This window comes from Helianthus annuus, chromosome 14 (assembly GCF_002127325.2).
Source record: "Helianthus annuus cultivar XRQ/B chromosome 14, HanXRQr2.0-SUNRISE, whole genome shotgun sequence".
NCBI lineage: Eukaryota > Viridiplantae > Streptophyta > Magnoliopsida > Asterales > Asteraceae > Helianthus > Helianthus annuus.
In genome coordinates, this window is record NC_035446.2 from 123,718,172 (window position 1) to 123,743,860 (window position 25,689).

At 40.4% G+C, this 25,689-nt stretch overlaps 2 protein-coding genes across 2 annotated transcripts; both read right to left on the bottom strand.

Moving 5' to 3' along the window:
* Positions 1-248: 248 nt before the first annotated feature.
* On the bottom strand, positions 249-1,484 carry LOC110907303 (probable disease resistance protein At5g66910). The gene has a single exon (XM_022152302.1). It carries the CDS (start codon positions 1,482-1,484, stop codon positions 249-251), a length of 1,236 nt encoding a protein of 411 aa, XP_022007994.1.
* A 5,254-nt stretch (positions 1,485-6,738) lies between these two features.
* On the bottom strand, positions 6,739-8,098 carry LOC110909276 (probable disease resistance protein At5g66900). Its single transcript, XM_022154307.2, has one exon. The coding sequence runs from the start codon at positions 7,906-7,908 to the stop codon at positions 6,871-6,873; it is 1,038 nt and encodes a 345-aa protein (XP_022009999.1). The 5' UTR covers positions 7,909-8,098; the 3' UTR covers positions 6,739-6,870.
* Between the last annotated feature and the right edge of the window lie 17,591 nt (positions 8,099-25,689).

A 25,689-nucleotide genomic window follows, 5' to 3' on the forward strand; every position in this document is an offset into this window, starting at 1 on the left:
CCCCTGTGTAACGGTTGCTATACCTCCGTATTCCTTTGAGCTAGTAAATACACTTTTACATTTACTTCTTGAATCTCTTATACCACCAACCAAACACAATTGTCATCCCTACTGGGATTAGTAAGCATAGAGATAGCAAGGGGCAAACAATATTTAGCATAGATAGTATATGAATAAAAAAAATACAAATTGAAAAACAAAGGTTACAATGTTACAAGTTGAAATATTCACCAGTAGTTTGATGAAGCTTAACACACAATTTTCATAAAAGTTTCTAATCTATCATCTTCAACAAGATCTATCTTCACATTATGAAGATCACTTTCAAAATCCATCCACAAATACGACGTGTCTTCATCACATACCACTTCTTCCAACTGCGACAATTCACTCGTGGACAATGGCAATTGTTGCAGCCCCGTACAACCGTTCATCTTAAGCACTCGCAGGCCACACAGTTCACCTATTTCTTCAGGCAGCACACTTATACTCAAACAATCAGACATATCAATGGAACTCAGACTATGCAAACTTCCAATCGACTCAGGCAACTCTTGTAGCTTCGTACAGCAATGCAGACTCAAGCTTTCAAGATTCGACAAACCCCCTAACCCTTTAGGAAGAGCATAAAGCTCATGACAGTTAGTGATGCTTAGAATCTGAAGACGAGCTAGATTACAAAGCCATGATGGCAGTTGTTTGAGATCATAGCACATATCGAATTCGAGATGCGTGAGATTCGGTAGCATGTTATAATTTGACTCAGTGGTAAAACTCATGAAAGCATCACCAATCTCACACATAACAAAAGAAAGCTGTTTTAGATTTCTCAATGCAAAGATGGGCTGAAGAGAGGGAACCGAAACATGCTCGAATCTAATAGTTGTTAGACTGGGTAAACAGGCTAACGATGAAAGATTATGCAGTTTAGAATTATGATCACAATTTCCTTTTATAGTTAAAACCTTAAGTTGGCCCATTCTGTTAATGGACTCTGGTATTGAGTAATTTTGACTCCTTATATCCAATGTGAATTCTTCAAGATGCCAGTTGAAGCCAACACTTACATGATTAGTAAAAGCTGGAAGCAGTTGATCCACTTTGTCTTCTAAATCATCAATTTCGATCGGAATCCTCGCAATTCGCACCTGCAATTCGGTCTGGAAGAATTTCACGAGGTGGTTGTTCAACCGCATCAGTTTATTTGAATGAAGACATTTTTGGTACTTATTCCGACAAGTGATGGTGGAGGTTTTGAGAACGAGCCTTTTCTCTCTCTTTAGATAAGAGATAAATACTATGATCTCTTTTTGAGGACGACTCACCCTCCAGCTTTCATGAAGTACGGGCTGGATGCTTTGTAGGGTATTTTGAAGGCGTTTGAGAGGGGTTTTGAATCTGGCTGTTTGTGTAGATTGCGCTACAACTACCATCAAGAATTCATTGAATGCAAACTGTAAAGCAGTCTCGGTAATTATAACCATTGATGATTGATTGATTACGCAGGAATTGGAGCCCTAAGTAATAATTTGAGATTGATAAATGAAATGAAGTTTGATTATGGATATGAAATTGGGTAGTGATTGAAAGAATATATATATGTCGATAGAGAAAGACGTTACAGACATCATCCAGTATATTTCTGCGAGCTGGGACTGAAGTTTACATGGCGTGTGTAATGAAGCGTGTTACTTGATAACTACTTTGTCCTATTCAAGTCTTTGTTTTGGTTAAGAATGAGAATCACACATTAAAAGTAGAGTAAGAGGGTATTTGTGAGTGAGTTTTGAAGGAGATTTTTAAATTATTGAGTTTTGAAATCGTAAATAATTAGTTTTAAGTGTTTGGGTAAAAAAATTAAAAAACTGATTATTTGTTTTTAGAAAGTTACAAAACACAGTTTTCCAAAAGCATCTCCCCCTACTGCAACAACACGCAATTTTCCAAAAATTGATTATTTACGTTTAGAAAAGGATTTTCACTTGTTTATTTTTTTTAAATATATATATTTACCAAACACTCAAATAGTTGATTATCTGATTATTGTGATATCAAGCAACATAATCAAATCCAAACACTATTTTTTAACATCACGTTTTGTTACAGTTAATTATCTGATTCTGATTATTCAAAACGCATAATCTATTTTCAAAACCCAACCCCAAACACCCCCTAAATTGCCAATTGGTCTGAAATTTGTATATGAGGTTTTCAATATTTTGTTAGAGTAAAATCCACTGATAGTCCATGTGGTTTGGTGAAATTTCACCTTTAGTCCTCAACTTTTGAAAATTACACCCATGCTCTCCGTGGTTTGTCAAATTGTTACTCGGATAGTCCCTAGAGTGGATGGCCGTTAGTTTTCGCAGTTAAGTGGGTATGAAATGACAAAATTACCCATTTTATTAATAATAACAATTAAATATTAAATAAATATTTATATATTTGTGGGACCACTTGTGAAAAAAAAACCCTTTCTAAATCCATCTCGTTCTTCTCCGAGAAGTCGACGTCCCACCGGCAACCATAAAATGATCGATTTTCCGGCGATGGGGATCACAAAACACTATTTCTCTCTGGAACAACCACAAAATCCATCATTTTTCGGCGGCCATAAAATGATTTACCGTCGGTGTGGTAGTGGTAGTCACACAAGCCAATCCTTTCTATTTGGATCTACCCTAAAATGATTGTTCGGTGGAGTGGTGGTGGTGGTCACATGACCGATTTGCAGGTGGTTTTCAAGGGGGTTTCAATTTGCTTACAAATCGTCTCGGATCTGATTTTCAGGTGCTTAAATGGCTGATATCGAGGTGTTGGAGGCGAACCGGAGATAGCAAAATGATAAAATAGATGGTAATAAGATGAGTGGTGATATCCTGGTCAAAGGGTAACGACATAGGAGACGGGATGATGCCTTCAGGCGCTGCTGGTAGATTGTAATGAGAAAAAAAATGGAGACTTGTGTGATTGGCTCACCGAAGAAGTAGAAGACGTGATCGGAAAATGGAGAGGTGATGCTGGAAAATGGAGAAGAAATGTGGGGTTGTTTATAGTGGAGAAGATGAAGTTGTTGGTTGGTCCCACTCTTTTAATGTTTTAGTTCTTTTTAATAGGAAGGGTAATTTGGTCAATTTACAACTTAACTGGTCTAACTAACCTCCATCCACTTTAGGGATTATCAGAGTAACAACTTGACAAACCACGAGGAGCACGGGTGTAATTTCCAAAAATTGGGGACTAAAGGTGAAATTTCACCAAACCACAGGGACTATCCGTGCATTTTACTCATTTTGTTATTTTCGTTCAATGCTTTAACTTCATCAAAAAAATTCAGTTAAGTCAGAGGTATTTTTGTCACTTTACATTTATAATTTGATTTTATTCGGTGCTTTACCTTTCCTACTCGGGGGGGGGGGGGGGGTTCTATAACTCCTGCTCCGTCTGTTACGGCATCTCCCTTGTGCACCGTCGTTCGAATTCGAGCACGTCTAATCTTCACTTTCATTCCGATTCGAATGTTGATCCCACAAATGATGATAATGATGATGACTAATTCATTTACACTTCTACTTGCTTATCCTTATCCTCCGGACGATTATCCTCATCTGACAACTGGTTTTCCTCCGCTCGATTATCCTTAACAATGAATTATACGAGAAAATAACCGCTGCAGAGATCGATAAGTTCGGAACCTATACATTATAGCAAAGCTTCGTCTTCGTCGTATTATAGCAACAATTATTAAAATTAAAACCTTACTAGACCACAAATTTGATTAACACCACACTTCATTTGTTTATTACACTAAGCTTGGATAGACGTTGATTATCGTCTTGCTTATCAGACTCTAAAGGTTATATAGTTTAAGGATTATGTTAAAAATCTAGGGTTTGTGTTGTTTTGAGATTGATGAGTGGGTGGGTAAAAAGGGGGTTAAAAATAATCAAATGTGTAAAATGTCAAAAATAGCCCTATCTAACGTTAGGTTTCGGATGGAGTTAAGGGTTTGGATGAAAGGGTGGGGTTCTAGAGTAAATGTATTTGTGAACTGAGTGAACAAATCCTGACAATTGATTTACATCATAAAATCATAAAATACACTAGTGTATTTTCATCATCAACTCCTAGTCATTGATTCACAGTTATGTATTGATAATCAAAAATAAGATTAGTTTACTTGTGTTCACAATCAAGGAGGTTATTCACAAATGAACCTAACCATTGGATGAAAATGACAAGATTTATGAAGCCTCAAGGTCTAGATACAAAAGATAAACTATTTGGATGATACAAATCTTAAGGACAAAATTAGTGTTTTAATCTATTCATTAAAAATCACTTATATATATTTGTTTAGATTAGGATCATATACAAAGGCTTCTAAAAATAAGAAGTGTACAAAGGCTTCTAAAAATAAACCCATTACATCAAACCCCCCCCCCCCCCAACCCAAAAAAAATATATTGGGGGGGGGGGATTTTTGGGTGGTGGTGGGGGTGGGTGTTTAGGTTTTGGGTGGTGGTATAGTGGGTTTAGGTTTTAGGTTCTTGGACACTTATCACTCTATAATGCCTTCTTACATTTTTTATTTTTAGAAGCCTTTGTACAATAACTTAACCCATTTGTTTATGTTTGATGCATTTATTTCGTAACAATTACAAATATCTTAAAACTAAAAAAAGTTATATTGTTTTATTTGAGTGTTATTGGTCATAAAAAAGGTCCATGTGGTGCACTCTAAACAGTTCTTGCGTGTTAGTCGGGATTTGATTATGGGGGATTCTATTGGCACATCGGTTGTTCTATCCGCACACTTTGAAAGTCCAATACGGATCGTATAGGCGTATACGTATACGACCCGTATTAGATAAAGTTAAGACATGACAGACTGACAGAAGCAGGGTTTGTCTGGCGGCTAGCCTATACGCATCGTATAGGCCTATATGATGCATATTAAGGCCCTGATTTTTTGAGGTTTGATTCTTTGGTGTGTTGTGTTTGGTTTTTGGTGTTTTGGGTTTGCTTATTGGTGTTTATTGTTGGTTATTTTTGTTTAAATGAATTTAAAATCTTTATTTTTTTAATCGTTACGTATCGTATTATAGCGTATCGTGGCATATCATATGACATTTTTAACTTTTTAATATTTCATCGTGATGTGTCGTATGATATCGTATCATCCTTGTACCGGACACGACCTCCTTCGCATGATCATCATTTCCTCTTCCATCGTAAGAATTAGGGACAACAGTCCCCTCCTAATACAAACGATGTGCTAAGTATTTCATAAACAGAAACAAAAAACAAAACAAGACAAGTTAAAAAAATGCTATACCACACTGCTTTCCGGAATAAACGTGCTTGTGTTTGTGTCGGACGACTCACCGAAAATGTAATTAAGGTTGAACCAAGACATCGAGGAATCGAATGTAAAGAAAAACGAAGACAATGTGAATCGTATTCGTCTTCCTCGTTTATAAAGGCCATGCAGAATACAAATTTACAGACTAATACGGGTCGTATAGGCCTATACGACCCGTATAGGCCTGACGCAATGTTTTATGTCACTGTTGAGTGATAGAAAGCAACATCGTATTATAATACGGATCGTATAGGCCTATACGATCCGTATAGGGTTTGCATGTGAACCCTATCTGTCAGATTTGAAAGACAACCTATTACTAATCAGCATCGTATAGACCTATACGATGCGTATTAATCCGCATGAGGAGATAGTGTTAGCCTTTAACTGACCTTGGAAATTGAATTTAACCTAATACGCATCGTATAGGCCTATACAATGCCTATTGGTGGTGTCGATTTAATTTTTCTAAGTGTGCCAATTACATGACCCTTTGATTATATTATATATAACAGATTATTAAAATTGATGTATGTTGTGCGAATCCCAAGTCATATGGGTCTGCCCCTTGATTATTTTATCAAATAGACCATTTAGGTAACACGTACTTTCAATGGATTTGATATTGAAATATGACACGAAACGTTGATCTCAACCTTCTAAGTATCAAACAAGTACACATGATGTGTATTATCTTTAATAGCTCGTTTGGATTGTGAAACTTCCGTTTCTATGCTTTAATACTCGGGTTTTATATACATTGACCATTTTGTTTAAACCTATATGTTATTATAATGTTGAAGGTTAAGACAATTTATGGTTTTGAGAAATAAATATCTAATCCTACTTCTAAATCAACACAAGGTACATCCGTCGCCGTACTTTACCCTTAGGCCTGCCAATGTTTGGCTTTGGCATGTGCTATGCCTGGACAAAACCAAGGTGCTCGCCTAGCCCAAGCACCAAGGTGCACTAGCCATTTACCTTTATTTACTAAGTTATAAGATATGACCCGAAACATGATACAAAGAAGACATAGAAGTAGTTAGGTTTTGGGTTTTGATGTATACCTTGATTTATAAACACGTTGTGTTTGGTTGATTTAACCGTTCAATTAAACAGGTTGTTGACCCATGAACCAGTTTAAATTGATGATAAAAAGATATTTTATTAGGCCAACCCGCCAATACGATTACAACTTGATTACCAACAATTTACAACTTGCTAACCTGTTTTACTCGTTTAGATAAATGGGTCATACAACTTGTTCAGGTTACTTGATTTTAAGAGTGTCTGTGGAATTAAGAATTTTAACACAATTAATATATCAGTCGTGTTTGAGTTCATTGTTTATCCATAATGATAGCACTGGATCAACTAACTACATGTAGCATAGACAGTATAAAAATAAATACAGATTGATAAACAGAGATTACTATGTTACATTTTTCTTCCTACAAGGAAGTAATAAAAAGTATAAATATACACAGGTACTTATATGAAGCTTACTGCACAATTTTCATATAAGTTTCTAATCTATCATCTTCAACAACGTTAATCTTCAAATTAGCAATCTCACTCTCAAAATCCATCCACATATACGACGTCTCTTCATCACATATCACTTCGTCCAACTGCGACAATTCACTCGTGGACAATGGCAATTCTTGCAGTCCCGTACAACCGTTCATCTTAAGCACTTGCAGGCCACACAGTTCACCTATTTCTTCAGGCAGCACACTTATACTCAAACAATCAGATATATCAATGTAATTCAAACTACGCAAACTTCCAATCGAAGCAGGCAATCCCTGTAGTTTCGTGCAGCTATGCAGATTCAAGCTTTCAAGACTTGACAAACACCCCAACTCTTTAGGAAGAGCATCAAGCTCATGACAGTTGGTGATGCTTAGCTTCTGGAGATGAGCTAGATTACAAATCCATGATGGCAGTTGTTTGAGATCATAGCACATATCGAATTCGAGATGTGTGAGATTCGGTAGCATGTTACAAGATGAGATACGGGTAAAACTCTTCAAAGCATTACCAATCTCACACATAACAAAGGAAAGTTGTTTCAAATTCCTCAATGCAAAGATGGGCTGAAGAGAGGGAACCGACACGTGCTCGAATTTTATAGTTGTTAGATTGGGTAAAGACGCTATGAATGAAAGGTTATGCAGCTTAGAAGGATGATCACAATTTCCTTTTATAGTTAAAACCTTAAGTTGGTCCATTCTGTTAATGGACTCTGGTAGTGAGTAATTTTGACTACTTGCCTCCAAAGTCAACTCTTCAAGATTCCGGTTGAAGCCAACAGTGGTAGAAGCTGGAAGCAGTTTGTCTTCTAAATCATCAGCTTTCAGGTGCAATTGGGTGTGGAAGAATTTGACGTGGCCGTTGTTCAAGCGGATGAGTTTATTTGAATGAAGACATATTTGTAGGGTATTTTGAAGGCGTTTGAGAGGGGTTTTGAATCTGGCTGTTTCCGATACAACTACCATTGGTGCGAACTGTAAAGCAGTCTCGGTTGTTACACCCATTGATGATTGATTACACACACAAATTGAAGCCCTAAAAAGACCTTTTCGTAAAGCAATTTGAGATTGAAGAATATAATGAAATGAACTCAGAATGAAATCAATCGGTATTGGTGTTGAGCAACATGTGTGTGTGTATATATATGTATCCTGCACTCGACAGGAAACTTCTGATGTAAAGACATGTACGAGTATGAACGAGGATTATTGGTTGAAACTTCAGTTGACGAGTAAAGGAAGGGGGCAGGAAGTAACGAAATATATAGAAGCGCGTATTTAGTCCATTAATTTTCACAAATTTTCACAAATATGCATATAATATCATTTTTTTTTCAACTACAACCATTTGGAAAAAAAAATCGTAAATTCAGTTTTCGTGTTTAATTTATTTGGTAACTTACGGATCATGTATTTTTAACTTTAATTAATAAAAACTTGCGGATCATGTATTTTCAACTATAATAAATATATAAAAAAACAAAGCGTCCAACCAAATAAATCTGAAAAATGGAAATCAGGCTCTAATGGTTCCTAAGGCTATAGGGTGTGGAGATCATGGTTGGGACATGATTTGCCACCTAGGAACATGAATGGAAGGCTACACCACCCCCTTGATTGATCCACCATGTTTTGCATGGATTAAACCATGGCAACCATGGTCATCCTTTCCATTTTTCAACAAATCATTTCCTTTTTGTTTAGACAAAGATAATAAATAAGGGGCTAATGGTTTGGGTCATTACCATACCCTTAGGTAGCGTTCGTTTCATGGAATGGAATGGAATGAAATTAGGAAGTTTTTCTTTGTAAAATTGATCTTGGTTGGGAGAGGGAGGAATTTGAAATCCTTCACTCTAATGAAATTTGTGACTATTTCAACATTCCTTAGAAATCCTTCACTCTAATGAAGGAATGGAATGGAATGTTGAAATAGTCACAAATTTCATTGATTAAAGAAATTCATTGGATTTCAAATTCCTCCCTCCCCAAACCAAGATCAATTTTACAAAGAAAAGCTTCCCAATTTCATTCCATTCCATTCCATGAAACGAACGCTACCTTAGGGTAGTGGTTTCGGATGGTGGATTAATGATTAGTTACATGGCACTAACATGGAGGGTCATGATGGTCATAAGGGTCATGACCACACCTTATAGCCTAATATTTTTGTATAACTAACCAAAAAAGTTACCATTAGCCAACGGAAAGAACAATGGTGGCAACATATGAATTTGTACTTGTTGAAGTTAAATAACACGATTTGTAAGTTACTCCATACATAAACAACGAAAATTGTAATATATCTATGAATAATGTATATTTTAGTATCATAAAATACATACAATGATAATTACAAGGGTTGTTCTATTTCCACACCCCTATAATCTTATTTTCACATCCCTATTCGTATACGGGCCGTATACATTCTATATGGGTCGTATAGAATGTTTATGCGCAGAATTTAATGCGATGGAATGTTTTTTTTTTTGTTTTTATATGTATACGGGACGTATAGTTATATACGGGTCGTATACATATGTGCATAATTTTGATTCGAAGGGTTGATAAGGGTTTTTAGTTATGAAATCTGTATACGGGCCGTATAATGTTATACGGCCCGTATAGTCCGTTTAGAAAAGTTAATTTTTTGTTGCAATCGGGAAACCGTTTAATAAATTTTGTAAATTTTAAAATAGTGTTGTATATATCGGATTATGTTACGAGTTTGTAGTTAAACGTATTTATTATGTTTCATAAGTTTCCACTTTGTAAAACGATAAATATGTATGTATAGAAAAGTTAATTTTTTGTTGCAATCGGGAAACCGTTTAATAAGTTTTGTAAATTTTAAAATAGTGTTGTATATATCGGATTATGTTACGAGTTTGTAGTTAAACGTATTTATTAGGGCCATTTATTATTTTTAATAAGTTTCCACTTTGTAAAACGATAAATATGTATGTATAGAAAAGTTAATTTTTTGTTGCAATCGGGAAACCGTTTAATAAGTTTGGTAAATTTTAAAAAAGTATTGTATATATCGGATTATGTTATGAGTTTGTAGTTAAATGTATTTATAATGTCTAATAAGTTTCCACTTTGTAAAACGATAAATATGTGATATGATTATGATAAACTTCGACAACAATTATCAAACAAACAACATAACATCTAAACATAAGATTAATATTTAGAATGTTTACATCTAAAACAAACAAAAATATAAAGTTTTACAATGTTTCAAACGTAAAATAAGAAAAATAAAATACAATAAGCAGCTACGGCGGTGGTGGTGGTGGTGCAGCGCCAGCTCGTGAAGGTAGGGACGCGCCAGAATGCATAGCCAGAATCGCCTCGACCATCCACTGTACATCCCCTCTCACTGCAGCTAAATCCCCTCTCACCGCAGCTACATCCGACTCGACCTGACCCAGTCTCGACTCGACCTGAACGAGTCTCTCCTCCACCTGAACGACTCTCTCCTCCACCCCGGTGAAGGCATCACACGCTGTCTCACGCTCCGTCGAACGTACGGCGATCACCCTGTAAATCCGTCGCAGCTAACTGTGATCGATTGACAGTATGATCGCCTCCCTCTCCCTCGCCCTCGACACCCTCTCCCTCGCCCGCGCCATCGCCTCCTTCTCCATCGCCTCCCTCCCCCTCGCCTCCCTCTCCACGGGGTCCCTCACCCACACCATACGCCCAAACCAGCCGCCCTCCCTCTCCCTCGTGAGCCAAACCCATCGATTGGGTTGTGTCCCTCCCAATCCTGTCAAGCTAGAGTGTCAGAGTCATACCAATTGCCACCTGCGGGGACAAGAGGCGAAAGAAATGCTTCGCCAGACGAGTGACGAAGGCCCCACATCTGATGTGGGTAGAGGTACGCTTAAAAGCGTACTCGGCGAGATATGCGGCCAACCTGTACGCCAAGTTGCCCCCCCCCCCCCCCCCCCCGCGGGTAAGTAAGTCGTGCAAGTAGAATAGGTCATTTTGGGTGACCCATTCCCTGCTATCATGACGACCGGCGATCGTCACGGTGATACACCGATGTAGGTATCGGTGTAACGGGTTGAAAAGATCAGTCGTCCGTGGCCCCGACCCTGGCCCTGACCTCGACCTGCCCAAAAACTGAATATCAATGGTCCGAGGCGCATCAATCACCATCTCTCGTAATCTGCCCAAAATCCTATAGGCAGCCGTACCTCGGGGGATATCTCTAAGAAACTGCGTCGTCTCAGTAAAATCGGGCACAATCTCCTCCTCTTGTGCACGTCCACGTCCTCGTCCGTGTCCACGTCCATGGCCCCGACCCTGGCCCTGACCTCGACCTCTACGGGCCGCACCAGCTACTGATGACTCCGCCATATCGTCTGTAAAAATAAGAATTACCACTTAGCAATCACTATACGTTCATATACGCTTTGTACATATCATATACGCTCTGTACACATCAATTATATTTTTCGTATAATCACGTGTTATACATCTCGTACATGATCCGTAAACATGAAGTATACGATCGTACGCGCAAGTATTATACGCACATATACGCTACATACACCTCAGATATACGTTTCCTATACGCACGTATTATACGTCGCGTATACGCAAAAAATATACGCAAAAAAATATAAGTTCATACGATCGTATACAACGTTTACGATCGTATACAACTTGAACATTCAACCAGTATACGACCGTATATACGGTATACGATTGTATACCGTTTGAATATTCATCTGCTATACGAGCGTATATAGTGTATACGCTCGTATAACATTTGAATGTTCAAGATATACGATCGTATAAATTGTATACGACCGTATACAATTAAATAAATAGTTACAATTTTCAGTTTCAAATTTTTTTTTCAAATTCAATTATACAATCGTAATCGATACGCCTATCTACGCTATTCGATCCTTTACTATACTAGACCATAATGTAACATGTTACGGAATTTGAAAGTTTACTATACGAAAACGTACCGTATAGGAAGAAAACGCCAAAAACGCCAAAGAACGCTATCCAAGAACGATCTGAGAGAAAACCGAGAGAATTTTTGATGTAAGGTTGAGGCCGTATGGTGGAAATGAGGTCGTATAAAGCTTATACGATCTTTTTTTCCTTTGTATACGGGCCGTATAAATGTATACGGCCCGTATACAATAATTTAATGTTTTTTAATTCTCTCTTATACTTAATATACGATCACAGTATACGAGGCATATACGTTTATACGGCCCGTATACAATTGAGTTTTTTTCATTTTTCTTAAATTACTATATGCGGAAGTGACGAAGATACGGTCGGTATGTGTTAATGTTGATTCGTTTAAACGTTTTTTCAAATTCAATTTCAACAAGTTGGCAAAACATTTGTATAGCGTGTATGTTCATCATTACAAATTGTCAAAACATGCAAATTGATTCGTTTAAACGTTTTTTCAAGTTCAATTTCAACAAGTTGGCAAAAACAGTTATATAACGTGTATATTCATCATTACAAATTGTCAAAACATGCAAATAACATTTTATATTCATAGGGCACCTAAATCCACGTAATCCCTGGTCCTGTATTCATCAACGATCCTATTATATTGGTCAATACGTTCCTTGTAATAGTGATACCAACTTTCTGCTGGCGTATTCCGTGTCGCTTGTCGCCAGTATCCTGATGGGGTTGGCATTGGATATTCCCCTTCTAATTTGACGTGAATAAAATGGTTCCTGTTTACATGTACAAGCGCGACTGTTCGATGCGGAATACTTTCTTCGGTTGTTCTGAACATGGGAAAAAATGAAGCACAACCAAGGTCACTTAATAAGAGACAAACGACATTCCACCGGTTTGCTATCAGAAGCCCTGTGAAAGGCATTTGTAGCCACTTATGTTCAGGTGCTCCTCTTATACCAGTCCAAAGTAATGAATCCAGAACATTTTGATAACCAGGTCCATTTATCTGTTTCCATAATTCGTGGAACCAGTTGCACTCATCATGAAGCTGCGTCCGCATGAACGACCAGTCCCACTCTTTAAGCGATAAGCCGACCGCTATAGATCGAAACCCATAATTACCATCACCCTGCACATTTTGTATGTGACTGAGGTGTGGATAGAAGCAAGGTGGAATGAACTTCTTGAAGTGCATGAACATATTAACTAGTCCGACAGGCAGCAAAGGTAAGTCTGGTTGCTCTTCCTTTGATTTTGCGACCTTCTTTTTCGTTTTCGATTTCTTAGCGCCTTTCGCAATCTCGCCGAAGAACATAGGTGTTTCAGCACAATAACTTTGTGACTCGACAAACGAGCTGTGCCTGGTAGGTTCGATGATTGACTCTTGTGTGCCTAACCCAACGGGTGAATCACTATACTCGCCCTGCGTTGTAAACAAGCTGTGTCTTGAAGGCTCCGTATACGAATCATCCTTCCTTTGTTGCTGAGCTTTTAAAGTTGGACGACCCCGTGTGTTTTTTTGCACAACTGGTTGTTTGAACTTCGTCTTATTGAGTTGTACCAAGTCCTTTATCTTTTGAAGTGGGTTTTTCTTTGTCACACCCCGACCCGCAGCGGAAAGGTACGGGGCATGATGATTGCCCATAGCTCATGACAACTAATTATTGTTTCAATATTTAAAGCATATCCATTTAAAGAGTCACATATCATATAATAATCAAAATTGTTCATACATTGTTCAATACAAACATATCAAGATTTCAATTTATTTTCCTAAGACCCATGCTACATGTCCACATCACTTGATCATCAACTTTGAAAACCTGCACCACGTTAGAAAAATATATTTTTGGGTCAACAAACAAGTTGGTGAATAATTTCCTCCGTTTTATAGAAAACAGTTTTATATTTATTTCTTTAACAAAAATATTTTTAACATGCACCTCAAGGTTAGTGTGTAAATGGTCTCATATCATCAACATAGTAAACATATCCATAAATCCAAATTTACCAAACAAGAATACACCATCAATAACAACACAATCAACCAAAATAAACAGACTCCTGATAATAGCGTGCATTAGGCTCAAGCCCCAAGGAGCGAGTCTAATACTGTTGGCGATACTAGGCTACAACCCATGGCCGTGGGGAACCTAGTCAGCCGTGTGGATCCACTAGAATAATAGCATGCAATAGACTTGACATCAGATAGCATATAGAATAATAGAATACACATAAGACGTTCACATAATAACACTTTGTCACACCCCCAAAATCCACACGCGGAGTACCACCGCTTGGGAGCGTGACTGACCAGGATCAAGCCACCAATTATATCAAACATAGCATTTAATAGTAACCATAGACATAATTGATGTTCAAAACCAAACGTTGTATATGTAGCGGAAGCATTAAATGTAAAACCCAAAACATAAGTATCAATGTGTGAATGTAAAAGTGTTTAATAAGCATTCGCATGTTCTTGTCCACAACGACCCGCTTCTCCTCTGGTGCAAGCCCCAAGTATACCTACGGTCCTGCAAGGCATGCAGCAAATAATCAACAAACTAGTTGAGCGAGTTCACAGAAAGTAAGTTCATAACATAGTGCATAAGTATAACTAGTGGGGGCTTCCCATACTAGTGTGTACTAAAGGTGGGGGCTTCCCAAACCTTGTGTTCATATCACTGGTGGGGGCTTCCCACGTTTATCCTTGCTAATGAGGGCTTCTCATTAACGGTACTTACTAGACTAACTTCCGACCATGTGTTCTTCTTTACCGAGAACAGGAATACGTACTGGGTCACGTAGGCTTTACGTGACGTGCCCTTCCCCGAGGACATGGTACGCGTGGGGGCTACGTAGGCTTTACGCAGCGTGGCCTTCCGACCTGGAAGCCAGTGGATGGTATTGGGTTACGTAGGCTTTACGTAACGTGTCCTCCCGACCCGGGAGACAAATGGCAAATACTGGGTTACGTAGGCTTTACGTAACGTGTCCTGACTAACCTGAGGACGATGGTCTATAGTCTAGAGAATGCGTAAGTACGAGTAACTCTTTTAACAATAACATATCCAACCCAATTCCCAACCCGGGAATCCCATGCCTTGGCTGTGTGAACTCACCTTGGTTTGCTCGGCAGATACACAAAGAGTACAGGTAGCAAGTAAATGGTCAACCACGTCCTATCATGGTTATTATGCAAGTCAGGTTTTGACTGAGGTAATACACGTATAGAATCATGGTATACACTCATGCATGTAAACAGTCAACATGTCACAAACACCACTCGTGTGATTCAAATATCTAAGTCCGAATGATAAACAGCCCAAATAACATATCGGCCCAACAGATAAGCAGTCCAATAACATAACAGTCATAAGATTGGGCCCGTGACAGTGTAGGCCCAAAACAGTGTACGTGCAGCTAGTCTCGAGTCGCAACCGGCGATCTCGAGTCGCAACCGGGATTACGAGTCACAACAGCTGATTCCGAGTCGCAACAGGAGGTTGCGAGTCGCAGTGGTGATTTCGGCTCATCATGGTCCGGTTACGAGTCGCAACGGGACTCGCAACCATGGTCTCGGCTTGTGCTGTTGTGGTCTCGAGTCGTGACCATGAGGTTTCGACTCGCAATCTGAGTCGCAACCCAGTGTGTAACTGATTTCCTGATTTCCTAAATTCAATCCCAATCACTTCCGTAAATTCAGCAAACAAGTTTGGCAGTTTCGGAAATCAGATCAAACTCATAATTTAATCAGTTTCAAAACACATTCAACCTGTTCATATCATGTTCAAGAACAACATCAAAACTAAACCGATTCCTAACCATATCATCATACTATCATGCAACCTAATTCTTTAATCACAACCGGTTATCAAACAACATCATACCCGATTAGACTAGATCATGCATTCAAGAATCATATCAACGTATCCGATCAAACAATACATAACAGCCGATTTGTATCTTATTCGGTTCTAATCATACAATCTGATTTACAACAAGGTCCATAACAAGGATGGCGACTTCAATCCGTTTATCATGTACACAAATATCATACTACATATCAACCGAATCACTATCAAAACCCTAACCGATCATGTAAATCCGATAATTAACAACATCACATATAGTACTAGCCATTAATGAGACACTTACCGAATTGTAGGATCCGAATTGTAGGATGAACAAGGAAAGTCTCGGCCGGTTCTAAGAGGAGACGAGAGAGAGAATGAGAGGTAGGGTTGTGTGTGTTTTCTTGTGTTTGTAACAATAATGAGAATCAAACCCTTACCAAAAGGTTTTGGTGCTTGCGAGTGGGGAGTGGGCCGAGCCCACTCGGTTGCCTAAAGGATCCGTAAACAAGGTGTGGCCCAAAGGGCTTGTGCACTCGAATGTAGTGTTGTGCGGTTCAGGTTCGTGTAACATTCACATAACATACATACACATAAGGCACATAACATCACATATCAAGTATTCATTCAATCAATAACGTTTTCATAAACACGTATCATTACATCAAAGCAAGTCTAAAGTTCGAGTTGTCACATTATCCCCAACTAATTGGAAATTTCGTCCCGAAATTTGGTATGCACTCACTGAGGAAGCTAGGTAAACTGTATTGTTCACTGATTTTCCTGGGGTGTCACATCCTCCCCCCGTTGATCTGGAATTTCGTCCCGAAATTCCAAAGTGGTAGCTTCAGCCTCAGTAGTGGTAGCATTGGTTTCGAATAACTGGGGGTACTTTTCTGTCATCCTGTCTTCGCGTTCCCAGGTGTACTCTGGACCACGTTTGGAGTTCCAACGAACTCGAACAAGAGGGATTCTCTTGTGTTTGAGGACCTTCACATCCCGGTCCGTGATTTCAACTGGTTCTTCGACGAATTGCAACCGCTCGTCGATAGTGAGTTCCTTAAAAGGAATGATGAGGTTTTCATCTGATAGGCACTTCTTTAAGTTCGATACATGAAAGACATTGTGAACTGCCCCGAGTTCAGCTGGTAGTTTCAACTTGTATGCTACTTTGCCAACCTTTTCTATGATTTCGAATGGTCCGACGTATCGCGGATTCAGTTTGCCCCGTTTGCCAAAACGTACCACACCCTTCCAGGGTGAGACTTTCAATAAAACCCGGTCCCCGACCTCAAATTCCAATGGCTTTCTACGCTTGTCCGCGTAGGCTTTCTGACGGTCTCGTGCTGCCGCCATGCGTTGTCGTATTTGTGCAATCTTTTCTGTGGCGTCCACTACAATCTCTGGACCCGTGATTTGACTATCCCCCACCTCTGCCCAACAGAGAGGTGACCGGCATTTACGCCCGTACAATGCCTCGAATGGAGCGGCTTGAATGCTGGTGTGATAACTGTTATTATACGAGAACTCCACCAAAGGGAGGTGCTTTTCCCAGCCGTTGCCGAAGTCGATAACGCATGCCCGAAGCATGTCTTCAAGTGTTTGAATCGTTCGCTCAGACTGCCCATCCGTCTGAGGATGATATGCTGTGCTCATGTCTAATCGTGAGCCGAAAGATTTGTGAATCGCTTGCCATAGTTCTGACGTGAATCGTGCATCGCGATCCGAAATGATAGATGTGGGCACTCCGTGCCTCGAAACAACTTCTTTAAGATATACGTCTGCGAGAGTGGAGAACTTGTCCGTTTCCTTTATAGGTAGGAAGTGTGCAGACTTGGTGAGTCGATCCACGATCACCCATATGGTATCATTTCCCCGCTGGGATCTAGGTAGGCCTGTAACAAAATCCATGGAAATTTCTTCCCATTTCCATTGCGGTATCTTAGGCTGTTGAAGTAGGCCGGCTGGTTTCTGATATTCGACCTTGACTCTCGCACAGGTCAAGCATTTTCCAACGTACATAGCGATGTGGACCTTCATGCTAGGCCACCAATAAGTAGTGCTGATGTCGTGGTACATTTTATCCGACCCTGGATGTACCGAGTAGCGAGACTTGTGTGCTTCGTCCATCACAAGTTCGCGTAGACCGCCATAAAGTGGGACCCAAATACGCCCCGTTACATAGTAGGCGCCGTCTGCCTTCTGTTCCATTCGTTGTCGTGAGCCCCGTAAGGCTTCAGCCTTGACGTTTTCTGGTTTCAATGCTTCTACCTGAGCATTTCGTATCTGTGCTGGAAGGCTAGACTGAATCGTAAGCTGTAGCGTTCGCACGCGTCGAGGTAAAGTGTCTTTCCGACTGAGGGCATCAGCCACAACATTGGCTTTGCCTGGATGATACTTGATGGCGCATTCGTAATCGTTAAGTAACTCGACCCATCGTCGTTGACGCATGTTCAAATCCTTCTGCTTAAGAATATGCTCGAGACTCCTGTGATCGGTGTAAATCGTGCACCTGGTACCGTACAGGTAGTGTCGCCATATCTTAAGCGCGAAAACAACAGCTCCCAGCTCTAAATCGTGCGTCGTGTAGTTGCGTTCGTGAATCTTGAGTTGACGTGAAGCGTAAGCAATAACCTTGTCGCGCTGCATTAACACACATCCAAGTCCCCGAATGGATGCATCACAATATACCACGAAGTCATCCGTGCCCTCTGGCAAAGAGAGGATAGGTGCGCTGCAAAGTCTATCCTTTAAGTGCTTAAAAGCAGTCTCATGGGGCTCTCCCCAGCGATAGGTAACACCCTTCTGTGTCAGTAGCGTAAGCGGCTGAGCAATCTTTGAGAAATCCTTGATAAACCGTCTGTAATATCCTGCCAAACCCAAGAATTGGCGTATTTCTGTCGGTGTACGCGGTGCAGGCCAGTTCCTGATCGAATCTACCTTGGATGGATCGACATGGATCCCATCCCTGTTCACCACATGGCCTAAGAAGTGGACTTCACGAAGCCAGAAGTCGCATTTGGAAAGTTTAGCGTACAGCTGTTCCTTCCGAAGGAGTTCCAATATAAGGCGAAGATGCTGCTCGTGTTCCTCCTGACTCTTGGAGTAAATCAGGATGTCGTCGATGAATACTATGACGAACTTGTCGAGATAGGGTTTGCACACCCTGTTCATAAGGTCCATAAATACAGCAGGCGCGTTCGTTAACCCGAATGGCATGACGAGAAACTCGTAGTGACCGTAACGAGTTCTGAAGGCTGTCTTGGAGACGTCCTCCTCCCGGACTCTCAGCTGATGATACCCAGACCTCAAGTCTATCTTCGAATAGTAGCACGACCCTTGCAACTGGTCGAATAAGTCGTCGATGCGCGGAAGAGGATAACGGTTCTTCACCGTCACCTTGTTGAGTTCACGGTAGTCGATGCACATCCTGAACGTACCGTCTTTCTTTTTCACGAATAGTACTGGAGCTCCCCAAGGCGAAGAGCTTGGACGAATAAAGCCCTTTTCCAAGAGTTCCTGCAGTTGCTTTGACAATTCCTCCAATTCCGATGGAGCTAGACGATATGGTGCGCGAGCTATGGGTGCTGCTCCTGGAGCGAGCTCGATTTGAAATTCGACCTGACGATGAGGCGGTAAGCCAGGTAAGTCTTCAGGAAACACCTGAGGGTAATCACGTACAATTGGAATATCCTCCAATTTCTTTTCTTTCGCCGATGCATCTGTAACGAGTGCCAGAATGGCAGCGTGCCCCTTACGTAAGCATTTCTGAGCCTTCAAGAAAGAGATGATGCTGACCACTGCACCACTCTTGTCACCTTGAACTTCGAGAGGTTCCTGACCAGAACGAGGAATGCGGATAACCTTCTCGCTGTATAAGATTTCTGCCTGGCGCTGGGACAACCAACCCATCCCAATCACGACGTCGAAACTACCCAAAACTATGGGAATGAGATCAATAGAGAAGGCTTGGCCAGCTAGGATAAGATTACAACCCTGAACTACGTGCGTGGCTTCTAGACTTTTACCGTTAGCTAACTCTACTACATGTTTGGTGGGTAAAAGTGTTGGTGTACGTTTTAGCAGTTGACACATTTTCACAGACATATAGCTTGTATCCGCACCCGAATCAAACAAAACAGTAACGTAAATATTGTCGAGGAGAAACTTACCCATAACAACGTTGGGATCGTTCACTGCGTCTCCTCTTCCCAAAACGAAAGCTCGACCTCTTGCCTCGTTGCCATTATTGTTGTTGTTCCCGCCGTTGTTGTTGCCGTTGCCCTGGTTGTTGTTGTTGTTACGGTTCTGGTTCTGGTTCAATTGAGGGCAATCGCGTTTGAAGTGACCTTCAGCCCCACACTGGAAACATCCCCGGTTTCCACGCTGTGGCTGCTGCTGCTGCTGCTGGTTCTGTGGAGTTGGTTGTTGAGGCTGCTGATTCTGATTCGCAGGCCGTGGGCTCCTACAGTCTTTGGCCTCGTGACCCATCTTAAGACACCTTTGACAACGACCCTTGTTACACGGGCCATTGTGATGTCTGTGGCAATTGTAACACTTGGGTTGACTTCCCTGATATCTCCTCTGTCTGTGACCACCAGAGGATTGCTGACTGGGACTCTGATAGTGGTCGATCTTCTGCTGCTGAGCTTGTGGCTGAACAGTCGCTGAACCCCTGCTGGAATCTCCATCCCATTTTCTTTTGCTTTCGCTAGTAGTAGCAGGAGTAGTTGAAGGAGTGACTGTAGCAGTAGCGTTGACAGGCTTAGGCAGTTTATTCTGTTCCACTGCCTGATCGGTGATACGGTGAGCGAGACGCTGGATTTCCTGGATGTTGTCAAGATTAGCCGAGGTAACATGGCTCTGGATTTCTGGCGCCAATCCCTTGAGATACATCTCAATGCGCTTGTATGGAGGGTCCACCATAGTTGGACACAGAACGGCCAGCTCATTCGACCGTTTAGTATACGCTTCGATTTCTGATCCAACCATTTTCAGGTTATACAGCTCGTCTTCTAACTTGTGAATATCTTCACGTGTACAATACTCACGCTTGATGAGTTCCTTGAAATCGTTCCATGGGGTGGCGTTAGCAGCTGCCAACCCTAAGATCTGGACTTGGGCGTTCCACCAAGTCAGTGCTATTCCCTCCAAAGTACCGGTGGCAAACTTGACCTTGCGAGCCTCAGGGCACTCGCACATTTCGAATACTGATTCTAACTTTTCAAACCAATGGAGGAGTCCCATTGCCCCCTCGGTGCCACTGAAAGAATTTGGACGACAGTCCATGAAGTTCTTGAAAGTGCAGACAGGCTGCTGCGCGTGTTGACCTATTGTGTACGAATAGGACGAAGTTAAATACGAGTGTTAATGTAGGATCTAAAGATCCTAGTGTGTGCCTATACTGCAGGATATACTACCTGCTTGAGCTGCTGCAACTGCCGCAGCAACTTGCGCTTGAACGAGAGCCTCTAGCTGGGCTTGTGTCATGTTGATTCGTCCAGACATGATCTTCATAATAAAAGTAACGTAAATGAGAGTGGTTCGCGAGTAGGGCGATGACAGAAAAGTGTAAGCACGTAGGGATTCTCATGCTATAGTATCATGTGTATCTAAACGTAATGCGAGCAAAGTTCTAAACAGTTCTAGCAAACAGGCAATAAACGTAAACCTTATTACCTAGGACGTCGAGTCTTGCACGTGGAGCGAAGCGTCGTTGTGGATCGTTGAGAGCACTGTACTGGTTATAGTCCAGTTTTAATAAAAACGTTTTCCCAAATTAAAACCAAGTTCTCTATAACCAATGGCTCTGATTACATCTGTAACAGCCCAGCGTAACCGCACCATGATATTGTCCGCTTTGGCAGCCAGCACGCTCTCAGCGTCCGCCCCTCACGGCTTTAAAACGCGTCATGATGGTGAAGGTATCAAGCCCCTTATAAGGAAGCCTCCGTTCCCCTTCACAACCGATGTGGGATATCACAATCCACCCCCCTAAAGGGGTCCAGCGTCCTCGCGAGACCTGGCACCACCGGTCCGGTCCTGGCTCTGATACCAATCTGTCACACCCCCAAAATCCACCCGCGGAGTACCACCGCTTGGGAGCGTGACTGACCAGGATCAAGCCACCAATTATATCAAACATAGCATTTAATAGTAACCATAGACATAATTGATGTTCAAAACCAAACGTTGTATATGTAGCGGAAGCATTAAATGTAAAACCCAAAACATAAGTATCAATGTGTGAATGTAAAAGTGTTTAATAAGCATTCGCATGTTCTTGTCCACAACGACCCGCTTCTCCTCTGGTGCAAGCCCCAAGTATACCTACGGTCCTGCAAGGCATGCAGCAAATAATCAACAAACTAGTTGAGCGAGTTCACAGAAAGTAAGTTCATAACATAGTGCATAAGTATAACTAGTGGGGGCTTCCCATACTAGTGTGTACTAAAGGTGGGGGCTTCCCAAACCTTGTGTTCATATCACTGGTGGGGGCTTCCCACGTTTATCCTTGCTAATGAGGGCTTCTCATTAACGGTACTTACTAGACTAACTTCCGACCATGTGTTCTTCTTTACCGAGAACAGGAATACGTACTGGGTCACGTAGGCTTTACGTGACGTGCCCTTCCCCGAGGACATGGTACGCGTGGGGGCTACGTAGGCTTTACGCAGCGTGGCCTTCCGACCTGGAAGCCAGTGGATGGTATTGGGTTACGTAGGCTTTACGTAACGTGTCCTCCCGACCCGGGAGACAAATGGCAAATACTGGGTTACGTAGGCTTTACGTAACGTGTCCTGACTAACCTGAGGACGATGGTCTATAGTCTAGAGAATGCGTAAGTACGAGTAACTCTTTTAACAATAACATATCCAACCCAATTCCCAACCCGGGAATCCCATGCCTTGGCTGTGTGAACTCACCTTGGTTTGCTCGGCAGATACACAAAGAGTACAGGTAGCAAGTAAATGGTCAACCACGTCCTATCATGGTTATTATGCAAGTCAGGTTTTGACTGAGGTAATACACGTATAGAATCATGGTATACACTCATGCATGTAAACAGTCAACATGTCACAAACACCACTCGTGTGATTCAAATATCTAAGTCTGAATGATAAACAGCCCAAATAACATATCGGCCCAACAGATAAGCAGTCCAATAACATAACAGTCATAAGATTGGGCCCGTGACAGTGTAGGCCCAAAACAGTGTACGTGCAGCTAGTCTCGAGTCGCAACCGGCGATCTCGAGTCGCAACCGGGATTACGAGTCACAACAGCTGATTACGAGTCGCAACAGGAGGTTGCGAGTCGCAATGGTGATTTCGGCTCATCATGGTCCGGTTACGAGTCGCAACGGGACTCGCAACCATGGTCTCGGCTTGTGCTGTTGTGGTCTCGAGTCGTGACCATGAGGTTTCGACTCGCAATCTGAGTCGCAACCCAGTGTGTAACTGATTTCCTGATTTCCTAAATTCAATCCCAATCACTTCCGTAAATTCAGCAAACAAGTTTGGCAGTTTCGGAAATCAGATCAAACTCATAATTTAATCAGTTTCAAAACACATTCAACCTGTTCATATCATGTTCAAGAACAGCATCAAAACTAAACCGATTCCTAACCATATCATCATACTAGCATGCAACCTAATTCTTTAATCACAACCGGTTATCAAACAACATCATACCCGATTAGACTAGATCATGCATTCAAGAATCATATCAACGTATCCGATCAAACAATACATAACAGCCGATTTGTATCTTATTCGGTTCTAATCATACAATCTGATTTACAACAAGGTCCATAACAAGGATGGCGACTTCAATCCGTTTATCATGTACACAAATATCATACTACATATCAACCGAATCACTATCAAAACCCTAACCGATCATGTAAATCCGATAATTAACAACATCACATATAGTACTAGCCATTAATGAGACACTTACCGAATTGTAGGATCCGAATTGTAGGATGAACAAGGAAAGTCTCGGCCGGTTCTAAGAGGAGACGAGAGAGAGAATGAGAGGTAGGGTTGTGTGTGTTTTCTTGTGTTTGTAACAATAATGAGAATCAAACCCTTACCAAAAGGTTTTGGTGCTTGCGAGTGGGGAGTGGGCCGAGCCCACTCGGTTGCCTAAAGGATCCGTAAACAAGGTGTGGCCCAAAGGGCTTGTGCACTCGAATGTAGTGTTGTGCGGTTCAGGTTCGTGTAACATTCACATAACATACATACACATAAGGCACATAACATCACATATCAAGTATTCATTCAATCAATAACGTTTTCATAAACACGTATCATTACATCAAAGCAAGTCTAAAGTTCGAGTTGTCACACACTTGATCATAGCATGTTAAGTAAATCGAAAAATGTAACATGATGCACCCCAAAATTTGAAAAAGTTAAAAAGGAGAAAGTGGAAGAAATTACTCACAGGTTGCGAAGAGTTAATCCACGAGAATTATCGCACGAGTACACGAGATATAACAATTGACTAAATCACCCTAGAATAAATATAACCAAGATTCTAAATAAACGAAATACTAAACGAAAGGAACTTATAAATTTTTAGGAATTTGGGTTCTCCTATTTGGGGCTTAAATGATTATTCAATATAATAGATAAATCGATACTTATATAAAAAGTCATGATTAATTATGTAGTAATAATCAATTTAGTATGTTATCATATTCATTAAATGCTATCAGTTTTGATTAATTAATAGAATTTATCTAACAAAATCATACCTTTGATTTCATGGTTATCACATGTTTTAATTTAAACTAATAAATTTTATAAAGAAATTTTATTTACTTAAATGAAAATCCATTAATCCATTAAAAAGAGAATTATCTAAAATTATAGAAAATTTGTATAAGAGTCTCAAAACAACTATAGAATCTATAAAAAAAATCAGCAATAATATTTATAGAATTTATTTGTGATAAACTAGTATTTTTAAATAATTAAAACATGTATAAATCCAAAATAAATTCATGAATTCCCAAAACAAAATAAGGAAAAATTAAATAGAAATTTCATAGTGTTGATATAACCTGAAATAATCAATAAAAATATTTATTGAATTTATATAAGACTATCTTGTATTTTTATTTGATTTAACTAGCGATTCAAATATATTTAATTCACCAAAATTCCAATTTGATATCTAAAAATTCCCAAAGTTTACACATCACATTCTAATATGATATATAACAACATTATACTTTCAATTTCATCAAAACGTAGGTCTAAATCTAAAAGCCCAAATTCTATGCATGAAGAACCCTAATTTCAACTAAAAATAAATTCAGATAAATTAGCCTTCTATTACTGAAATTGATAGAGGGCTTTTGTAGAAAATGAAAAATTAAGCAAGTTGGGCTTTGGAATCACCTGAAAATGTTGAGAATTGAAGGAGATATCATCCACACAAGTTACAAGCCCTAGAATATTCTTCGATTAAATTCGTGTTGTAGAGGTGATGAAACAAGGAAATTTCAGTGGGGTTTTGCTTTGTTTTTGCAGGAGATTCGAGTGGTATAAGTCTCACGAAACAATTTTATGTTTTGAAAAAGAACCCAACATTGTTTAACAAAAACTCTAATGGTGTAAGGATTTTAGATTCATTAAGTTAATTAAAGGGCATTAACGAATGAATTTATGACATGAAACGGATCCCCCCTAATACTGTGACGTGATATGGACCTGAAAGAAGTCAAAACGTCATAAGAAACTCAATCGGTTTGGTGCCTCGTTCATGATTCGCGTCACAGTGAAGAAGAAAGAGATTCAGGTCTCCGATCGGGTTAATATAAAATGATAACGAATGAGTTTCCGTCATCAGTTGCATGTAGTCCAACTGGTATGCGCATTGGTTGATATAGGAGGGGTTCCGGGTTCGAATCTGCTCCCTTGCACATTTTGTTTTTCTTTTGTATAAGGTTTCA

What these genes read in the sequence shown, in the direction of transcription:
- LOC110907303 (XM_022152302.1), bottom strand. Translation starts at nt 1,484, where the DNA reads ATGGTTATAATTACCGAGACTGCTTTACAGTTTGCATTCAATGAATTC.
- LOC110909276 (XM_022154307.2), bottom strand. Translation starts at nt 7,908, where the DNA reads ATGGGTGTAACAACCGAGACTGCTTTACAGTTCGCACCAATGGTAGTT.